The sequence below is a fragment of the Sander vitreus genome, chromosome 18, assembly GCF_031162955.1.
Source record: "Sander vitreus isolate 19-12246 chromosome 18, sanVit1, whole genome shotgun sequence".
Taxonomy (NCBI): Eukaryota; Metazoa; Chordata; class Actinopteri; order Perciformes; family Percidae; genus Sander; species Sander vitreus.
In genome coordinates this window covers 19167064-19188967 of record NC_135872.1, presented here as the reverse complement: position 1 = coordinate 19188967, position 21904 = coordinate 19167064, and the positions used below count along the sequence as shown (strand labels likewise).

Sequence of the window (21904 nt, the reverse complement as noted above, 5' to 3'; positions counted from 1 at the left end):
CACACAGGCCTATTGCAATCACTTGTACATCAATGGCAAGTTTTTCTTCGCAAACAGAAGCATTTCTGCTTTGTTTCTTCTCTCATCTGCCACATGTCCAGCCAGGCTAAACAAGCACTCACTGTTTGAACGTCAACAGTAACGTTACCTGAAAACAGCGCAGAGGCAGAGGGACCGCAGCATTCGCTAACGTTAGCTACTTGTCTCATCTGGGGTCTGATAAACAGTAAATTCATCAAAGTCAGTGTGTTCAACGCTTTTTTCCGATAAACTGTAGCTGTCATATTTCACGGGACTCGTGTGAGTGCGGTTTTCATGTTCCAGTTGTTCAGCCTCAGAGGAGAGAGAGAGAGAGAGAGAGAGAGAGAGAGAGAGAGGCTGACCGTTCGCCTGAGATCAGTAGAGCAGACGGCGTGTATCATTACGACTTTATGACATTTCATAAACAGCTGATGGAGCGGCGGTGCGCCGCTACTACATGTATATAGCGGAAACCCTGCGTGTGCACGTGTGGTGCTGATGTTGCTCGATGTTAATCATGCGGCGCCCGAGTGCATTTGACCGGCATTAAAATCGGCATATGTCAGACAGACCAGCCGGTCGCCGGTCATGGCCAATCACATGAAAATCGGCCAATTCCGGTCACCATCCGGTCAATCGGTGCATCTCTAGCACCAACCCATGTATAAAGCTTTAGGCTATGTTTAGATGGAAACACAAAAGTGGCGTTGCGTTCTCACTTTTTATTCCGCGTTTAGCCGAGGGTTATGGGGGTGAAATCTGCGTGCATATGGTGAGGCAAAAGTGTGTGCGCGCCTGCGTAGAACCTTTCTTCTACTTGTCTCCCTCTCCTCCTCCTCTCTCCCTCTAGTAGCGCGAAGCGAAAAACAAAAGCAAAACAATTTTGTCTGGACAGACGAGGAGGTGGAGTTATTGCTCCAAACAATGCGCGCGCACGCACACACACACACACACACACACACACACACACACACACACACACACACACACGGAAAGGCACCAGATCTGATCATCATCTGATAAAATATTTTGTCGTTTTCACCCACGAGCGTATTCGTGTAAACAGGGCCTTAGACTAGAGCATGTCAACCACGTTTTCTCACTACCACTCTTGTTACCTGCATTCACGTCTTTTAAATGTCAGAGTCAAATTGGGGCTAAATAAAACTGGAGCGCAACGCATCACAGCTTTAAGATGCTCAAGAGCATGATGGCTTTCACTGGACCGAGCATGTCTCAATCTTTAGACAAGCAAAAATAAAACTGGTGCTAGGAATGCCTGGCTGAGATCTCTGCATCCGCACACCACATTTGTCTGTTGGTGGAGACAGAGGACTTTACCCTTTCCAAAACCCAGATTTTGCAGCGCTGAGTATATACTAGCCCAATATTTGAAACACATCTCTAAAGCTTGATTTATGGTTCTGCGGAGGCTCCACGCAGAGCTTTCGGCGTAGCCTACGTAAGTGGCCTGATGTTTATACTTCTGCGTTGGTGTGTGTGTGTGTGGGGAGTGGGTGGTAGAGCGAGGGAGAAGGTGAGAGAGTGACGGCGATTAGCATCAGAGTGAGTAGTGACTCTAGAGTCATAGTGAGAGAAACAAAGTGTCTCCCCTGTGTTTTCTGACCAAGGTGGGAAATCTGTAGCAGGGAAAGTAAACCCTCTCCTTGATTTCATGTTGTTTATGGAGAAGGAGAACCAGGAAATGAGTCGGCGGGGAAATGCAACGCTACCAAGCCACGGCTGAGCGACGTACTTCGCCGCGACGTGTAATTACATTTTTCGAGAGATGCACGTCAGGCTACGGCGTAGGGTCCGGCTTAGGTTTGTGTCTCCACGTACCTACGTACGTAGCAATGGTGTGGATTTTACGCAGAAGTATAAATCAAGCTTAAGTGGATACATGAGCAGCCCATTCAACGGCACACAGAAATTAGTTTTATGAATTAAGACTTGAAAGCTTCGCTTGAGCTTATGCAAGTCCAGGATCCTTTTTACAGATCTACAGTGCATGATTGATTTTCTATTGAGAGAGATTTTTTCTTTTTTTTACAACCACTAGCCGTGCAAAACTGTGGTATGATAAATGCTCTTTTGAATGCATTTCATTCACACCGTGAACCACCTTTGACAGAGCTTTGATTTGTTTGAATATTTTATTTAAGTGTTTTGATGTTGCAGAGGAAGAGAGGCAACTGGAGAACTGGAGACATGGACCAGGGTGAATAGATGAAAGACGGAGAGTGAATTAGTTTCTCAGTTTAAATAGGCCCTCAGGCAGCCTCATGGCAATGCCAGAGTCCAATTTGGCTCAAGGCCTTTGTCGCATGCCATACCTCATTTCTCTCCCACTTTTGCTGTCAATCTCCACTTCATACTGCCTAATAAAGCATTTATCCAAGGAAATGATTTAAAAAGTAATAGGACCTTCTGTGAGATACTCAGCCATCTATTGGGACAGGAGGCAGCCCTCAGAACCTCAGTAACAGGTTTTTACACACATGCATATATGCAGAAATGTGTATGCAAAATGTCCTCCTACCTACAAGCTTCATCCTCTTTTGTCTGACTGTTTGCAGCTCTGTCTAAATATCTATTCAGTCAGCCACTTCAGGTAAGGAGGTTTGTGACTTAATCACAGCGGGGTTAGAGTCGCTCTATAGGAACCCAGGAGTGCAGCAGCAGAGTGGATGTGACTCTCAACCAAGATCAAGCACAGCTCTCCACCATTTTCCCTCGTAACAGTGCATGTTCCCTGGCAGCCAAGTGTCACTGGAGGGCCACTTACAGGGACAGGCACAGTACCTGCCTTGCTTTAGTGTGTTTTCTTCCACAGCATTAGCTCTGTTTATGATTAGGGGTACACATCCAAGCACGGAGTCCTCTGACCCTGAGTGTGTGGGCATTTGAAAACTCTCATGCATAGAGAATGAAGCAGTGTCATTTGCCATGCAATAGTCTCATGGAGCTCTTCATTACATAAAACTCCAAATCAATTTTATCCTTGACTTCTGTTGCATTCTAAGTCCTGTATGATGTGTGTGTGTGTGTGTGTGTGTGTGTGTGTGTGTGTGTGTGTGTGTGTATGCGTGCATGTATAGACAGAGCCTAGACCTTCCCCCGGCTTACAAAGAGTCCTGGTGTTACATACTGTATTTTTGTCCATGATGGCATGAAGGGGTGAGGGGCCACTCTGACATGTTATACCAGTAATAGTCCTGTAAGCAAACCACATCTGAGCGGCCAGCAACCTGAATTAATACATCGACATGCATTGCTGTAGATATAACATGTCACAATGATTCGTTTTATCTCATTTTGTCATTATTCCAATAGTTAAAATCCATCTATTGTGCATATTATTATTGTTATTATGGAGCACTCATGAAAATCCTACCCTTTAATAAATATAAATATTAATAAGAAATAGCAAGTGTGACTATCCTGTTTATTTTTCCAAGACAGGCTTTGGCACAACAGACCTCAAACATCTCCCCCTTCATTTGCTCTGTGCGTGTTCACCTCTCCTTTCCTTCCTGCCTTCACTTTCTTTGCTTCTTGTCTTCGTCGCTCAGCAGAGGCCCTAAGCCCTGAGGAGTGCACATCCATTTTGAACCCGGAGGCTGTCAAGCATGCTGTTGGTAAATGAGCGAGCAAACCTGTGGCTTTCAGTCTCCCCACCTACACTTATCCTTTTCTCCCTCATGCTCCTAAACCCTCTCCCTTTTTCCTCACACTGGCACATCCCTCTATCGCTTGTACCTAGCCTTAGTTTAGCTGTGACAGATTGTTGCTTCAAAAGGCAACAGAACTCTTTTTTATAAAAACACCTAACTTGGCCAGACTCTGCAAGTCCAATTGTAGATACTCAGTGAAGATTGTTTTATTCAAAGCACCTTGTAACAGATTTTTTCTGGGTTAGCGTCAAGTATTGCATGTCAAATTTCATACACTAGTGAGCGCACTGTTCTTCAAATTAAAGGGAAATAAAGAGTAGTCTGACACAGTGACATGGTGTATACTGTGTATTAAATGCAGTGCCTAAAGCAGGGGCATATTTTCTGGCAAAATGAGTCACAGAACAATGATGACATTCCTGCGAAGTTTCATACAAACGCAACCCTCCTTACTTGCTACTTGGAAAAAAAATGGGTTTAATTTGAAGATAAAGGCAGCATGTTGCAGATGTTGCGTGGACAGCCTCTCCACAGCAGGGATAGACAATCAGGCACAGAAAACAGAGCCCAGGGCCAGGGTACGTTAAGCATGTTCATTAATTTCTGTAGTTTCTCTCCTGCTGGCCCTGCTTGCTTCCTCGACGTGCCGTGGATCCTAATAGGCATAGGATCCCTGCTCACTGTTTTGATGCACATACAGAAATGCCCTGAGAGAAAAAGGGAAATAAGAACGAGAAAGGCAGAGCGAGATGCAGCATGGTGATAAATAAAGACAGATGACAGAAGTGAACAGATAAGGAACATACAGGTGCCGGTCATATAATTAGAATATCATGAAAAAGTTGATTTATTTCAGGAATTCCATTCAAAAAGTGAAATTTGTATATTATATTCATTCATTACACAGAGTGATATATTTCAAATCTTCATTTCTTTTAATTGTGATGATTAAAACTGACAACTAATGAAAATCCCAAATTCAGTATCTCCAAAAATTTGAATATTACTTAAGACCAATACGAAGGAGTTTTAGAAATGTACGGAAAACGGAAAAGTATGAACATGAAAAGTATGAGCATGTACAGCACTCAATACTTAGTTGGCTGAATTACTGCAGCAATGCGGCGTGGCATGGAGTCGATCAGTCTGTGGCACTGCTCAGGTGTTATGAGAGCCCAGGTTGCCCTGATAGTGGCCTTCAGCTCTTCTGCATTGTTGGGTCTGGCGCATCGCATCATCCTCTTCACAATACCCCATCGATTTTCTATAAGGTTAAGGTCAGGCGAGTTTGCTGGCCAATTAAGAACAGGGATACCATGGTCCTTAAACCAGGTACTGGTAGCTTTGGCACTGTGTGCAGGTGCCAAGTCCTGTTGGAAAATGAAACCTGCATCTCCATAAAGTTGGTCAGCAGCAGGAAGCATGAAGTGCTCTAAAACTTCCTGGTAGACGGCTGCGTTGACCCTGGACCTCAGAAAACACAGTGGACCAACACCAGCAGATGACATGGCACCTAAAACCATCACTGACTGTGGAAACTTTACACTGGACATCAAGCAACGTGGATTCTGTGCCTCTCCTCTCTTCCTCCAGACTCTGGGACCTTGATTTCCAAAGGAAATCCAAAATGTACTTTCATCAGAGAACATAACTTTGGACCACTCAGCAGCAGTCCAGTCCTTTTTGTCTTTAGTCCAGGCGAGACGCTTCTGACGCTGTGTCTTGTTCAAGAGTGGCTTGACACAAGGAATGCGACAGCTGAAACCCATGTCTTGCATACGTCTGTGCGTGGTGGTTCTTGAAGCACTGACTCCAGCTGCAGTCCACTCTTTGTGAATCCCCCCCACATTTTTGAATGGGTTTTGTTTCACAATCCTCTCCAGGGTGCGGTTATCCCTATTGCTTGTACACTTTTTTCTACCACATCTTTTCTTTCCCTTGGCCTCTCTATTAATGTGCTTGGACACAGAGCTCTGTGAACAGCCAGCCTCTTTAGCAATGACCTTTTGTGTCTTGCCCTCCTTGTGCAAGGTGTCAATGGTCATCTTTTGGACAGCTGTCAAACCAGCAGTCTTCCCCATGATTGTGTAGCCTCCAGAACTAGACTGAGAGACCATTTAAAGGCCTTTGCAGGTGTTTTGAGTTAATCAGCTGATTAGAGTGTGGCACCAGGTGTCTTCAATATTCAACCTTGTCACAATATTCTAATTTTCTGAGATACTGAATTTGGGGTTTTCATTAGTTGTCAATTCTAATCATCAAAAGTAAAAGAAATAAACACTTGAAATATATCAGTCTGTGTGAAATGAATGTATACATTATACAAGTTTCACTTTTGATATGGAATTACTGAAATAAATCAACTTTTTCATGATACTCTAATTATATAACCAGCACCTGTATGTCATCGAAAATAAATTAGGGAAATTGATCAGGAGAAGTAATGGCTGGACTGCTAGACTGAAAGAAATAACTTTAATTAACTAACTGTGCAGTATCTGCAATTATAAATCCAAAGTCAATACTCATAAAATGTCACTGGCATCAACTTGTATGTACATCTGCACAATGCACACACCTCTGCACACAAATGCTGACACATGCTTTTGGATGTTACGGTAATAGTTACACGTGTTATTGCATAGTTGCACACTATGTGAGCAGCTTGTTGCCCATAGGCAGTTTGCTTTACCTTTAATGAGTCGGCTCCATAGGTTAAAACTTAACCAATGATGCTGAACCAGCTCAGAGCTGTGTTAACTGTGCAGGGCTAGAGGGCACAAAAAAGGACCCCATCAGCGAGCGGCTTCCTGACGCCCCACTGTTCCAGCAGGACTCCGTGCGGAGCCACAGCTCTCTAAAGAGACTTCAAAGGCAGGCATTTGCAGACCCGATGGAGGCGTTAACCTTTGACTTACAGGCTCTCTCTGTGCAAACAGGGACAGCCTAATTGATGCTATGCACTGCAGAAAAGGAATAACTTGTCCTTGTGGATTGCAGCCATAGAATAGAGTGATTTAATTTCCGCCTCTTACAGTATATGGAGACAGACAGTGGCTGTGCATAGCCTGTAGCAAAGTGGCCCCACTTCTTTATAAACTGTAATTACCAAGAGTTTGCATCTACTAATGCTACTGTATATGGCTTTCTTATTCCTTGAATTAAATATGCCCTTACACTGAAGGAAAAAAAAAAAGTTCATGTATCAGCGTTAATAATAAATCACAATTCTAACTGTTCCAGGTAGTAGGATTAGACAAAAACAAGCACAGAACTACCATATACTTAAATGATTTTTAGAAATTAAAATAAAAACTAAGGTAGGTATGGATTTGTAGATAAGAGGAGAATGGCAGGGTGCAATTTTCCACAACCGTCATGGCCTTGAGATGGTCAGATACCGGCGTGGCAGATGGAGATTGAATCAAGCCCCCATTGCTCCTTGTGTCCCAAGATAATGTGAAGTGGACACACAGTTCACTCTGGTTAATTTTCCACCTCATGTTCTGGCTCCCTCTCAGAGAGATGGAGAGAGCGATAATCCAGCCTGATAAAGTGATGTGGTGACTAAAGGAAGGCAGCACGGGCCTTCTCTAGGTTTGCATGTTGTGTGTATTTACTGCTAACCACATTACTGGCTCTTTAAGAGACAAGAGACATGCAAATAAGCATAAAACAATCGGACAGACAAACAGACAGATGAGTTAATGGATGAATAGCTGTGATGTGTGTCCACTTACTGTATACCGTTGATGGACACAGGTGGCCTTTCCTGAACTTGGCATGATAGAGGCTGAGCTAAATTCAGATCACTAACATGTTTTGACTTTGATTAAAAAAATCTGTTGATCAAGAGGAAGAAAGGAAAGTACAATGCTTTGCACTAAGATGTAAGAAGCTTTTTCTATTTCGCATTGCTTCATGGTGTCAATATTTCAGCACTCTTATTTTGAATTCTTTCCAACTTTGCATCTGCATCACAATAGTGTGACATGAAATCTTGGAGCTGTAACATGGAACAAGAAGCTCTGACATGGCTTCCGACACTGCTGTATCAATAATGAATCAACAGTGGAGCCAAGCTTTTCCATTGACTTAAAATGCTGTTACAGAGAGCCTTACGTAACATTTTGGTTAAATCATGATGTTGATATTCATGGTGTTTCCAAGGCTGTCTTCATTAGGGTGCCATGTTATGTCTCCTTGCCAGTTGATCACCACTCACACAGCTGATTCCAGCCAAACCGTGGCAAGGTGTTATGGCAGAGCAGCAGAACATTGCAGAGTATTTTGCATCCAACTAGTTTTTTTTCTTGCCAGCATTGATTCCAGTGGTGTGTTGCTGCTGAGCATAGTGTCTGTCATGAAACACAGTCTGCACATTTATCTTTGGTTTCTGGCATGTCACACCACTCCGATATCTGACTCTGACGTTTGTCTTCATTTTGTGCACAACACTACAATGACACTTCTGCAGGGCAACATGTCATTAGGGTTGCATCTATCTACACTGAATGACTCCCACATAGCATCTAGTATTGAGGCTAATGTGTCCCTAAACACAGGTGGCAGGTTTGGAAATGGAAAGGGGCGCTGAAATGTTTCCCTGCGCCATGGATCCAAAACAGCTCCTGTGTGCACAGAATGTCTTTGTGTCTTTGAAACCTTTGAATTAACTCTTGGTTGACTTTAATACTGATGTAGCTTCTTCTTGTTTACAGGATATAGACCTACTGGATATAGCGCACATAAAAGATGCCAGAAATGGAAAGTGCACCAAAACGCCAAAGGTAAGCCCGCAATTAACTGATTTGAGTTGCCTGCACAGCCCCACATATGTATATATATATAGACATATTTATTTAGATGCCTTACGGTTGTTTTTTTAATGCAATATTATAAGTAAGTATTGAATCAGGAACAATAGTTTCAATATTGTTCTTGTTTTTGTCTTTTAAGGCTCTGGGAACACAAAGAGCAGAAAGGACAGAGGAGGGTTTTTTTGGGTGATGATATGCTTTGTGTGTGTTTATTTTTGCACAGAAATTAAAGATTTGAGTGGGTGTGAGCCCAACCACGAATCAGACACTGTCTACATCCATCTTAGTTATGGACAGGATTCAGATTATTTCAGGTGGTTGTAATGATTGACATTTAACCATGAGACTTGTCTGTACAGAAATGGTGGAGTTGTTTGTATGGGATGTGTAGTTAATGTAATTGTCTCTCATATGACCTTCGGATTTTCATATTTTGCATTGATGTGATTGATATGTATTGTATGTGGCTGTTGTTCACACTTCATCTGTACATGTTTAGTAACGTTTTTAGACTGTGATGTAAAGACAAAAGCGAGGAAGTGAAGAACAAATGGCACTCAAGATTGACCAACATGATTTGAATTCAAACCCACACAGTGCATGGATGGTTTCCAGGGTATCCACGTTTCTGTTTCACAGCTACTTAAACAGCTTTTTGATTGTGAGCGATGAGAGAAGAATTTGTACACATATATTCTGGCAGGCTGCAGCTGTCAATGAGTTTGTCACATTCTGGTGCAGTTACAAAGCCAAATTCTGTTTTCGCAGCTAATGTCCCACTTACTAAACGATGAGTAGAACAATAACCTGCCATCTTTTCCACTTTCTTATTCTATATCCCCGCTAAATTACTCAATTTCATATATCTGCAGGCAGGCAGTCTAGGCAGTCTTTTGACGAGCTGCTTTTACATAGCAGCGTAAGTCTTCATCGTTTTGACTCAGTGCAGCAGGAGAAGCGAGTGGGGGTCGCGCACTGCTGCTCTGTCAGGGGCGTGAGTGATGATGGAATGAGTACAATAACACAGAGAGGATTCATGCATTTCTAAACAGCTTACAGAGTGATGCTACCCAGGGAAGAGACATGACCACGTGACGGGTAAGATGGTCGAAGCATTGGAAATCCATTACTGGGTGATGGAGCGGTGATGCACCCTGGGCATTGTAATGGGAGCACCAGTGAGACACAGTGTCTGAAGAGTTTATGGGATGAGGAGAGGAAGAGAACAAAGGGGAGAGGGAGGGGGGGGAGGCAGAGTGATGAAGAGACTGTGGGGATGAGAGGAAGGAAAGCAGAGAGAGGAGAGGGAATAGCAAGGGGAGCTTTTTACGTAAGGTCCGCAGAAGGCGAGAGGAAAGATGAGAGGAAGGACACAGAGATGATGCGAGGTCAAAGGAAGATGTCAGGCGAGAAGCACAGATAATACTAGACAGCAGTTACTGTAAGTGGACAGCACTTTTTATTCCTTGCTTCTCAAGGATTTCTCCTTCACACGCTGTAAGGATGTTGTCAGAATGGTGAATTTTTAGCAAGGATCACTGCGCTGTTATCTTTAGCATAAAAGAAACGCAAAAAAGCTGAAAAGAATTCAAGATCGAGAGACATTTATCAACATTGCAAGGTTAAACCTAATACTCTGCAAGTCTGAATATAACACTCCTATTTTTACTGTCTTGTTATTGTGTACGTTGGTTTTATATTTATATGCACTCTAGTCTTTAAAGCTCGAACTGCTCTTTCCGCTCTCAGCATTCGTTCGTGCATATTGCTGAAAACTAACGCACTCACCAAGACGAGATGAGATGTTGAGCTTGTGATGACATGTTGGTATTAAAAGCTTTGGAAGTGCTTTATTGTGCCACTCATGAGTCCCGCAACTTAGCCCAATATTGTCAGACTCCAATCATCCTCAACAGACTGGCTTGAAATGGCCTCCAGATGGAAAGGCTGTTTTGGCTCGACTCTTTTGAGCTCTTGTTTCTACTACAGCTCAAGTTACTTCATATTGTCTTTGAGTGCCATCGGAATTCCTCTCTGAATGCCATTAAGATTTGGAGCCCGCTGCTGTGTTCATCGGCTTGTCGCTGTGTGTGGGCGGCATGTCTGCCCTCTGATGAACTTAAGCCACTCTGCCCACAGGCTCCAGCTACTCAGTATGATTCATACATTTTCACCGTGAGGACACTCACACACACAAAACACAAATACATTTGAGAGACAGGAACACTCACTATCACTTGTACTTTGCATACACTTACAACTGTACACACGAACACACTTGAGTAGAACAACAAAGCACGATAAAAACAGTATCCTTTGTTCTACCGTGCTCATCATGACCATGCTAATTAGCATTTGTCCCCCAATCATAATTCAGACTGATTAGATTGGCTGCATGTCCAAATGACAAGAGGCAACCTTTGTCTGATGGATGATGCAGGAAATAAATCACACGCCCTTAGGTCTGATGAGCAAAGCACTGTGCTAATCATCATCCACTTGCCATGTTCAACGCAGAGAACAGAGGGCATGCAGCTAAATCTGTATGGATCTTATTGCATGCATGGTTATCGTGGAGTATTCAAACTGCAATGGCAAGAAAGTGAGTTTCTTTTTGGCAGTGGCAACTCTGTCATCAGCTGTATGAACATGGATTTGTTTTTTGTTTTTTACTTTGTGCAGGTCGTGCAAGTGTTTAGTATTATTTAGTAGTATCGAATTGTAAGTTTCCAAAAAGCCAATATTGGCTATTTAAGTTGTTGGACAAAGAATGCAACAACAGCATCCCTATCTACTTTAGATATATTATATATTTGACATATTCTTTTATTTAAATATGGTAATGGTATAATTAATTGACAGGGTCTCACAAAACCTAAAAAAGTATAATAATATGTATCAGAGATTATTCATTTCATAACCACCTAACATTTCATGGAAGTAGCCACCTTAATACTGTCTTTACAAGATAGCAATTGATTTATTTCTAACGTGTAAATGAAAACTTTGAAAGAACAAAAAATACCAGAGCCTATTTCTAGTTAAATAAAACTTTGACTATGGACGGTAATATGGCGACTAAGTGTTCTCAAGTTCCATATACAAAATTACTTCACTGGAGGGAGAAAAGTATTATTTACCTGCCAGATTATTGATATATTTCATTCATTTGTTTGAAATGTATTTATGTATTTGTTAATACATTCTTTACATTTTGGCATGTGTCAAAAGCCCCTGGTCACCGTACCAGGCCCCACTGTTCCAAACCATCCATTCATATTGTCTCCTTATTAAATCAGCAGATTAGATTGTTCCTGCACAGCATGTTCTCTCTCCTCAGCACCAACCAAAACAACTAAAGCCAGTCACATCTGCAATCTCTTGTGTACACTTTACCATTCAACTAACTTCTACATAACTGTGTTCAGATAACTTCTCTTTCACTCTGCCTCCTTTCCTCCACCGTGAGGGGCATATTGTCAGGCCGTCCCTCTGCTTTCTGGAAGTGTTCTTCTCTCTGAATTGTTCTTTCTTAGCAGAACTGGCAAAATGTAATCAGCATCTCACCATGCTGCTTACATGCTTTCTCTCTGTCTCTTTGACAACCGAGTAGATATGTGTCTGAGAAATATCCTGCTTGTGCTCAGTGCCTGTGTTGTTCACGGCATACATACAACATACATCTTGGAAATGAAAAACCTTCGTGATTTAGTGTTCTATACTGCAGACTTCATTCCCAGATCTTTACATGTTTTTATATAATGGAAGTAAGAAATCAAGCACAGCTGCTGTTACACTGCGGGAGGGCAGAATGTGTTCTGATAATTCAAATATCCTTATCTTAGCCCAGCCTGAGTCTACCATGTGCTAGGTGAATTATTTTGCGACATGATAACTCATCCATCCCATTATACATAGGACCAGGCTGCGGTACTGACGACTGACTAAGTGAGTGTAGCAGATGGCTGTATTCACACGCATGCAGAGGAGTTGTACTTTTTGCTTTTAGTATTGGTGGATTTCAGGGACACACGCACACACACACACACACACACACACACACACACACACACACACACACACACACACACACACACACACACACACACACACACACACACACAGCATGGCAAGGCATGCTGGCTTGTGGAGGTTAAAATAATCAGAATCAACTGAGAGGGGAACAAATTGATTTCTGAGGTCTTGTCAAAGAGGATAGTTTGACTGGTGCAGCCACTGTTATCAGCAGAGAAACACATGGACATCACTCACAACTCCAAAACATACCATAATTATGCTGCTACAATATGCAGTTAAAATACTAAATTAATGTTGTGGGTAATTTTAAAAGATGGACAGTTTATTCTTGGTGATGATCAATAGCAACTATTGATTTGAGAAAAAAAGGGGAAAAAGTGCATTAGGCCGGCGACAGACTGGATGCGTCGTGTGAGCGTGTCAGCTGCGTGGCGTGTCCGTTTTATTTCGGCTCCCATGTTAACAGGTTAGAGCTTACACACCGAGCCGCGCCGAAAACATGTGCATGCTAGAAATAGAACCGACGCCTATTTTTCACGCGACACGCAAGCGTGTTGGAAGCGTTTCCAGGCAAAATAGAATAGGAAAAGATGTTTATATGTCATTTTGACACAAATACATATTAAGAAATGACATGTTGATGTTTGAAAGTCTCTAGGTTTTGATATAAATGCAGATATAAATGTAATAAAAAAATAAATAAATCAATTTCAAATATTGCTCCTGTCAATACGAACGAAATATTCTGTAGCCTATTTTGCTGTCAATACTGCCGACGTTGTCTTTGCTGTAATCAAATCAGTATATATTTATGTTTAACATGAAGTATACTACTGCTTGAGTGCAGTAAATCAATGGGAAACATACATGTGTACAGACAAGGCTAGCAGCAGCAGCGCCGCGTCAGACACGTTTCTGGTGTGTAAAGACAGAAAAATCCACGCAGCTGACAGCCACGCTCACGCCACGCATCCAGTCTGTTGCCGGCCTTAGGTTTCTGTTTTGGCTTCTATGGTTCCTTGTTGTCTAGACAGTGAATAAAAATATAGTGGCCTGTAACGGCCTGAAGCCGGCAGGAGAATCAAGGCTGCGATATTCTTTTCCTCCAGAGCTGTTTGTTCCTTCGGACTTTTATTGTGAGGTGAGAGGAAGTGGCCGCCAGCTCTGTTACAGTCTAAAGCTCGCAGCAGAGTGGACTGCTGCTAAATACAGAGCAGCTTGTGTGTCCCCAGCAGTGTAACAGGATCTGGGAGAGGCCAGCAGGCCATTATCACCACTGCTTCGTCTGGCCAACAAAGTCAGCTAAAGCTCCATCTCACACAGCAGTAAGTGCTAAACAGCTCCTCAGAGTACACAGCAAGCTACTGGAGAGTTTAGATGTGCCCTTATCCAATGCACATTCAAAGCAGCTGTGTTATGACAATGTGTAAGGCAGCGATTACACAGTAAACATGAAACTGTTCATATAGTTTCAAATCCTGGCATTTATGTTATGGAAATGTGGAGCTGTGCCATACCAAATTCTTTTGCTTTCAGTTACAAATCAGAAAACAGAATTAGGCCCCGAGTGGACTGCACTCTGAAATCTATTTTTTGATGCCACATCACTTAAAGCTTAAATATGTAAAGAAATGAATATTAGCAGGTTCCTTAAATGCAATTGTACGAGCGAGGAAGGCTTTTTTGAATCTCCTCTCCAGCATGTGTTTTTTAGGTTCTTTTTTAAGGCTCTTGCTGTGGCAGTGTTTATTTCCATCATCTGTGCTGTCTGGTTTGTATCGATAAAGGGCAGGGTCACAGTATGTGTTCCAGCTGCAACAATCACAGCCCTTGAAATCTATCGATGTTAGGCAAGGCCTTTGTGTGACCCTGGACACACACAGCTACTCTCCCGCATGGCAAGATGAATAGCTGAGAATGCATGGCAATATGAGGTAACATGAATTCAGTGACAGTGCATAGTCTGCTTGGTATATTGGGCATTGTAAAGAACACAGTATACTGTCAATGGAAGTGTCAATGGCAGCTGTAAAATGAGTGACAGATATACAACCTTTGCTGATATGTGAAACAGTCCGCAGAAGCTTTAATTCCTGGTTTGCTTTACAGCAACAGAGAGATTCCTTAGAAGCAATAAAATCACCAAACATAGCCTAAAAACAGCTATGATGAGTATTTTAGGTGCATCTGCTGGTGGTGTCATATTGTACATTGTGATGCTCAACATTTATAGCAAGTCCAGTTGAGCCATGTATCAGCTTATCACTGAGCCAGTGCTTTATTTGTGTGTGTGTGTGTGTGTGTGTGTGTGTGTGTGTGTGTGTGTGTGTGTGTGTGTGTGTGTGTGTGTGTGTGTGTGTGTGTGTGATAATATCTGTGCTATGTAGAGGTGTTATTTTCAGTATGTTTCAATGATGTCATGATGTGTGCATGAGCCTGAGTTTCAGATGTAGCACAGTAATATAAATGCAAACAACCATTGTCTCACCCTCCATCCCAGAGCGACAAATCGTAATGCAAGCCCTGGTCTCACCTGCTGCACAACTACACAATCCCCTGTAGTCAAAGAGAAATAATAATAATAAATAATAATAGTTGATCCCTGCTTACAGGCTGACATGCAGGGATCAGTGCTAACCTATATGAGATTCAGTCAGATGGATGTTGGCGGCACATCTTGCTCTCACAGGGTGTAGATTAGTGTCACATGGCAGTGTGTTGAAATGGTAGACTTGAGACTATTAGTGTTTTGCAGCATATTCATGATCAAATCTTAAGAATGGTAATTATGTAAACGAGCACTGATGGTTTGAGAGATGAGCAGCTGAATGTAAAATAAAACTTTAGGGGGACAATGATAATGAGTCGCAGCGAAGGCCTTTGTTAGGAAGACTCAGAGACAGAGTGTGTGTGTATGTTTAGAAATAGAGATATTGAAGGCATACTGTATCCCTGGATTTTCTACTAGTAGCACAGAAAATGAAATTTCAGGTATTGAACTAGAGCTGAAAAAATAAGTAGTAGTTTAACAATTTTAATTTAAACATCAAATGTCTTGTTTTGTATGACCAACAGTTTGCTTTTACAAAAAAACAAAACAAAAAAAAAGTAAGTATTCCCATTTGAGAAGCTGGAACCAGTGAATTATTATTATCATTATTAAATACTATTATATTATACTTATTAAAATGCCTTTAATAAGTAATATTATCAAAATTGTTGCTGTTTTATTTTCTGTCCACCGAAGATGAATGTGACAGTTTTACAGTTGCTTGTCGTAAATAAGCTAGGAGCTCTGTCAGAGCGCTCATGAAAAATTGTACAGATTTGTATGTGGTAAATGTGAATGAATAGAAGTGTGGCTCTTCCTTCCTCTCCAGCGGGCTCAGAGACAGTTTTGTGCACAGAGGCATGAAACTGTCAGTTGACAGGGTCTGGAGAGAGAACTCCCACACACTCCCATTTGAGACATGATTCACAGACACATACTGTACACACAAGCACACACGGCATCATACTCATGGCAATTTGTGTCATGGTGGTCACTGAAATAAACATGCCATCACGCTATCCAAGCATGTATCGTCTCCTCCCATGGTTGACTCTCTTCAGTCAGTCTGGCAATTCAGTCAGTGCCAATATGTGAAAAAGACATTGGATACCGATAACATTGCTCCTAGTCTATATCCACGACGTTCCACTTCCGGGATTGCTCCGTCGCCAACGGAAATTCCACCGGATTTTACTCTTTTCGGCCGGATGTCCGTTACCTTCCGCTTTCTTTTTGTTGGAATTTTAAACTCCAGTGGATTTATGAGGACTATGGTTAACTGCCCCTCAGATATCTGCAGGGTAAATCTAGACAGCTACCTAGAAGCACCATTTGTCATCGGTCAAAGACAAGCTATTGATCAGGGTCAACGCATGAATGTAACCTCCAGGCGAGCAGCAGCAGCAGAGTAAACCCTGATGGGTTTGGGTTTGATTCAATTACGTAGATGATCACTGCACACAGAGAAATTCCCCTGGTGTAAAGCTGGCCATCTGATTACAGCTCGTGGAGAAATCGAAGGTGATGTTCACTCTCTCTTTGGACTACCTCATAAGCTGCTCCTGTTCCCAGCTAACGTGAGACCTGAGCTGCTGGACCAGGAAGAATGAGGAAAAGAATGAGTGAATGAATAAACAGATGAAATAGAGACTGTGATGATGAACAGAGCGGCCTGTGTGAGGGCAAAGGGAGAGTTACCCAAGTGGGTCCAAAGATGACTATCTTGGTGAAAAAGCCAGAAGAAGCACAATGGGGCACCTGTGCAGGTAAAGTTCCCACCTTTAGCAGAGCCCCAGCTGGAATGTCTCAAACTATTTACTCAGGAAAAAGAGAATTATTTTGTTTCTTTGCATTATTTTAGCTTGGTATTGAAAATAACTAGCAGGAGGGTTTGGTGTTTGCTTTAAGGATCAGCCAAAACTAATTCTAATCATTTTCACCCAAAGCTTCACAAACAAGCTGTAACATCCAATAATATAAGACATCCACAGTGTTGTATGTGTTTCTTAGTTGTCCCTGTTATTGAATTCAGTTACGTCAGCGCTGTGTGCTGCACGTTGTATCAAAGACAGATGCAATCACAACTCATTCATCAAGTTACAAAGCAATTCAGACACACGGCAACAGAAGAGGAAGACAAAAACAATGGCAGAAGCATAGCAAATAAACCAAAAAGTGACAAAAATGTAATGTCTATACAAATCTAAATGTTGCATTGAGGGAGGATTGATCTTTATCAGTGGAGGGAAAGATTATAAGTCATATCACGACTGAACGACCGTGGAAACAAATGAATTGCTAAACTGTTGACTCGTGATGATTCTTTTTTTTCTTAGTCACTACTGGTGTCAGTCTATTCCAGTGGAACTTGGCACACGTCTCCAAGTCACTTGATGCTTGCAGTGAAATCAGATGTGACATTTTGTTAAGCCCGCAAAGGTCGTCCCAGTGGAACTGGACCTGATCAAATAAGAACCAGTCCAAACGAGAGCTCTCAGACTAGAGAGCCCAGCTGCTGCCAGCAAAAAGTCGGCATTATGGTCGGTGAAGACAAATTGCTGTTAACACAGGCACCCATTTGTCTTTCATTTTAGTTCCTACAGGCAGAGGAAGGCCAGTCAACACTTACAGTCTGAGTAGATAGATGTATCAGATGACCTACGAAGTACCTCTTCATCAACATACTGGATCTTTCAACCATTTATCCATTACTGTTAGCTCATTTCAACTGTTTATCCATTACTTTTAGTTAATATTTTAACCTTTTTATCCATTACTTCTAGCTAACCTGACCATCATCCATTAAGTTTAGGTAATTTTTTCACCTGTTAATCCATTCATTTTAGGTATTTATGTCAACTGCTTATCCGTTGGCTAATTATTGTAATTATATATGTATGTAATGTTCTGAATTTCGTATATAGCTTGACTGGGAGGTGTGTACTGTGCAATCAATCAGCCTATTGTAACTTATAGCAAACTAAAAACTACATTTACTAAAAATCAGTATCAGATCATTTTGATTTAGTATAGTGGCCATGAATCTTAACAATAGCTTGTTTAGCCTGCCACTGCTAGGTGACTTAAGTCTACAATAAGTGGCTCTTAGCAGTCCTATTATCGACGGGGCAATCAGTCAGTCTCAATATATTGAACTAGTTGCTCTTTTTCAGCCATCAGTTAGGGATCCCAATCGTTACCTAGCATGCAGATATTTAACTACACTGGATTGACTGACCCTAAGCCTGTACCTTAATTAACTTTATTCATGGCTCATTGATTAGTTAAAGACTCCAATGACTGGTTTGTTGGTTTTTACTTTAAAACGAGGCTTACATATGAAAAAAACAAACCGAAATGTATTTATTGATACCAGTATCTCAAATAGTCTCTGTACATCAATGTTATTATTTCAGAAAATAATCTCTGTGTATTACAGTGAAATGACATTAACAAAGAATCAATTTTAACTTTCAGCAGAGACATACAGCGCCCCCACACTGTCTGCACACACACATGCACACCAATATACACTGCCCACCTTGCAGATGAGTATGAAATATGAGGGGTTATGACCAGTCTGATGGGTCTGTTGCCATGGAAACCGTAAGGAGGAGAGGACGAACATAGAGCTAACAAGGGCAGGAAAGGCTCTCTGACACACGGTGACTTTGACAGGAGAGCATAGGAACGATCACATGAACCGCCAATTAAGTGTCCTCTCATCTAGAAACATTCACACCTCTTCTCTTGTCTTCTTCTTTATCTCGTTATTTTTGGCTGAATAGCACATTTCTCCGTCAGTCTAGGGAGTTTGTTGCACTGCAGTAATTGGAGCAACATTTGGATATCTGTCAACTGTTCCAGACTTGATTCTTAAAGTGATTGAGGGACAAGAGTTAAAAACTAACACGTTTTTTTCTGCTTGACTGAACACTTGATTTTGTTTCTCAAGTATCAAACTTCCCATTCCTGTCAATTGCAGCATCTGCTCTTGATTAAACCCAGCAAATGTGACACTTTAGGCTCGCTATTCTGTGGTCCTTTTAAATGTTCATGAATCTGTAATAACCTATTAGATGGACTGGGAGATATGAAGCTCCACTGGCACAGCTTCAGAACCATTTCCATGTTCATTTCCTTGAGAGAGTTTTTGGAGAAAATTGAAATGAATCTACCTTTTTCAAATTCAATGATTTTTGGAAGCTAAGCGTCTCAGATGACTCATAACTTTAATTGAAAACTATAATCTGCCTTACTTTGCTAATGATCGCGATTGCTAACGAAGCAGCACTAATGAAGCAATGCCAATGATCATTGATCATTTCAAACTCTAGATATCTCATTCTCAAAACAGACTCTGCATAGTTAAGTTAACATTCCAGACAAGCCTGCAGGCAGAAGTGAGTTTCTCCCCTTTCCTCTCTAATTTGTTCAGATTTAATCGGGGGTGATCAATATCTCCTCAGAGGTTCCCGCCATACTGCTATCCATCTATTCATAGCAGGTATGTGGTGAACGGATCATGGAGGATGGATGAAATGAGAGAGCAGCTCTCGTTGATTGCCGCCTTGGTCACACTAGTCATCAGCTCCTAACACCATTAATCACATAGGTGAAATCGGGGGACGTGGCGCACATGGTTGTGCTCGTGTGATCGTTTTTGTGGCTGTATGTATAAATGTGTGTGTGTGTGTATTTAAAGGGCCTTTTCAATGCAGAGACATAAAGAGACAGGTGACCTTTCTCACTCCCTCCAACGATCCCTTACAAGCACACAAGGACTTAATTGGTTTTCGATAGTAAATCTCAGTAGGGTTAATAAAAGAAAATGTCGGATTCGTAATGCTGCTGCTCTAGAGACCACAAAGCTCTCTCCAACTATTTCCTTTTCAAAGGACCAGAGCAAATGGAGGTGAAAGGCACATTCACTTTTTTTTTCATCTCCCTCACTTGTTTTTCTCCATTGAATGATGTTCAGACAAACTTAAGTATGGATCTGAGAACTTGGATGCTCTGTCTTTTTTCTTCTTGAATGATTTCACTTTCTGTGCATTTGTTTCCACAGGAAGTCGTGTGACATTTGTTGCAGCCATTTGTTTGGCCACATGTACACCACATGGTTTTGTAGCTGACAGACTGCATGTTCTGTTTCACAAGTGTAACACTTACCAGAGATGCAGACAACACTCTGGAAATGAGAATGTCTTCTTAACACGTATTGTAGCCTCATGTGCAGTTTTAAAATCCTATTATCTTAAAAGCAAGTGGAAATTCTGTCAGTACTGTAAGCCAGCTCAATTTCCTTTATTTTTTTTATTGTTACAGACCTCAATATACCAGCCTTTGGATACATTTCATTACCATTCAAACAATATCTTTGTTAACATTCAATAAGGCAGACCATTCCTTTAGCATCAGGAAAACCACACTTGATACAGAAAAAATTTCAGTTAATAACAGGTGGAATTACTTCACCCTCAGTGTGTAATGTACAGTAATGTAATGTACTGCCATTATTGAAACATTTCTCCAAGCCAGGCGTTTCTGCTCAAAGGTCTTTTCTTGCATATTGCTCTGTAGGAAGCACTACTATATAAAGCAACTGGCAGGCATTTAGCCTGAGTAGGAAATAACGATCTCTGCCAGTAAAGTCATGAGTACAGTTTCTGCTGCTGGTCCTGTGTATATTAATGATATTTATAAAGTATCTTCATCATATATATTATTATATATATTTGCACTCACAGTAGTTTGAGCCAGTTGTTATTATGTCCACCAACAATAATGACACTTGTTAAAACACAATGATAAAACTTTCAGGGGTGTGGAAGAGGATGCATGTCTGACTTGATTTGTCCAAAATGTTTAGGCTGACAATTGTGGAGAAAAGGCAGTGATATTATGTTTGGCCTGCCTATTGTGAAAGCATTTGTTATAATAGGAAACATTTAATATGTGCCTTTTGGTTGAGGAGCATCTCGCTGCAGCCTGCGGGAAGGAAGACTTGGATGTGGGCGGGGCTTGATGTCAAGCCCCGCCCACATCCAAGTCAGTCTTTTTTTGCCTACGTCATTCCCCATACGCTCGAACGGATCAAGACGGTAGCGAAGCTGATGTAGCCTCTTGTTTCACATTAAGTGATAGAAACTGATGTAGGCTAAACACAAACGACATTTCATGCAACAACAGTGAACTGTAATTGGGCCCGTGTACTTTTTCGTTCATTTGATTAACGATTTTGAAACGAAAGGAGTGGTTCGGGAATAACCTAAGACTGCTCCGGTGAAAGCCTTGTTTTCATGAACTTCTGGGGCTAGCTGCTAACTAGCTCGGAAGCTAACATCTAATGGCAGGCAGGTTGCTAATTAGCCAATGCTAAAAAGTATGGAAGTACTAGTTTCCCCTGCTTTCTTTCAATATTCCTTGGTATTTGTCTCTTGGTGTAGTTTGCTAACGTGCTCATAGACATGTAAATTAACTGTTTGCGTGCTAGCTAGCTAAGTCAACGGTCAACACTTTTTATATTGCAACGTGAAAGCTCAGGCTGCGTTAGCTTCAGCTAAGCCACAGCAGAAACTTGCACTACCCCATTAAAATGCAACTTCAACTTTCGGATATAACGGTAATCACGTAGCGATTTTACTGTCTAGACATCTGTATGTGTTCGACCTTTTGAAATACTTAAATTAGGTGTGTTACTGTGCAGGTCGCTGACTGAAGCCGAATATCCGAGGAGCAGGAACCCTTTTCAGGTGTTTTGGATTATTTAGCTGATTAGAGTGGGACACTTTGAG

At 41.6% G+C, this 21904-nt stretch overlaps 1 protein-coding gene across 4 annotated transcripts in view; it reads left to right on the top strand.

Moving 5' to 3' along the window:
* The window catches only part of plcb1l (phospholipase C beta 1-like), a 121153-nt gene that overhangs the window by 27882 nt on the left and 71367 nt on the right, over positions 1-21904 (top strand). For all 4 annotated transcript variants that reach the window (XM_078274326.1, XM_078274325.1, XM_078274327.1 and 1 more), the window contains one exon: positions 8420-8488. In XM_078274326.1, the coding sequence (XP_078130452.1) occupies positions 8420-8488 (69 nt within the window). The remainder of the gene's footprint in view (positions 1-8419; positions 8489-21904) is intronic.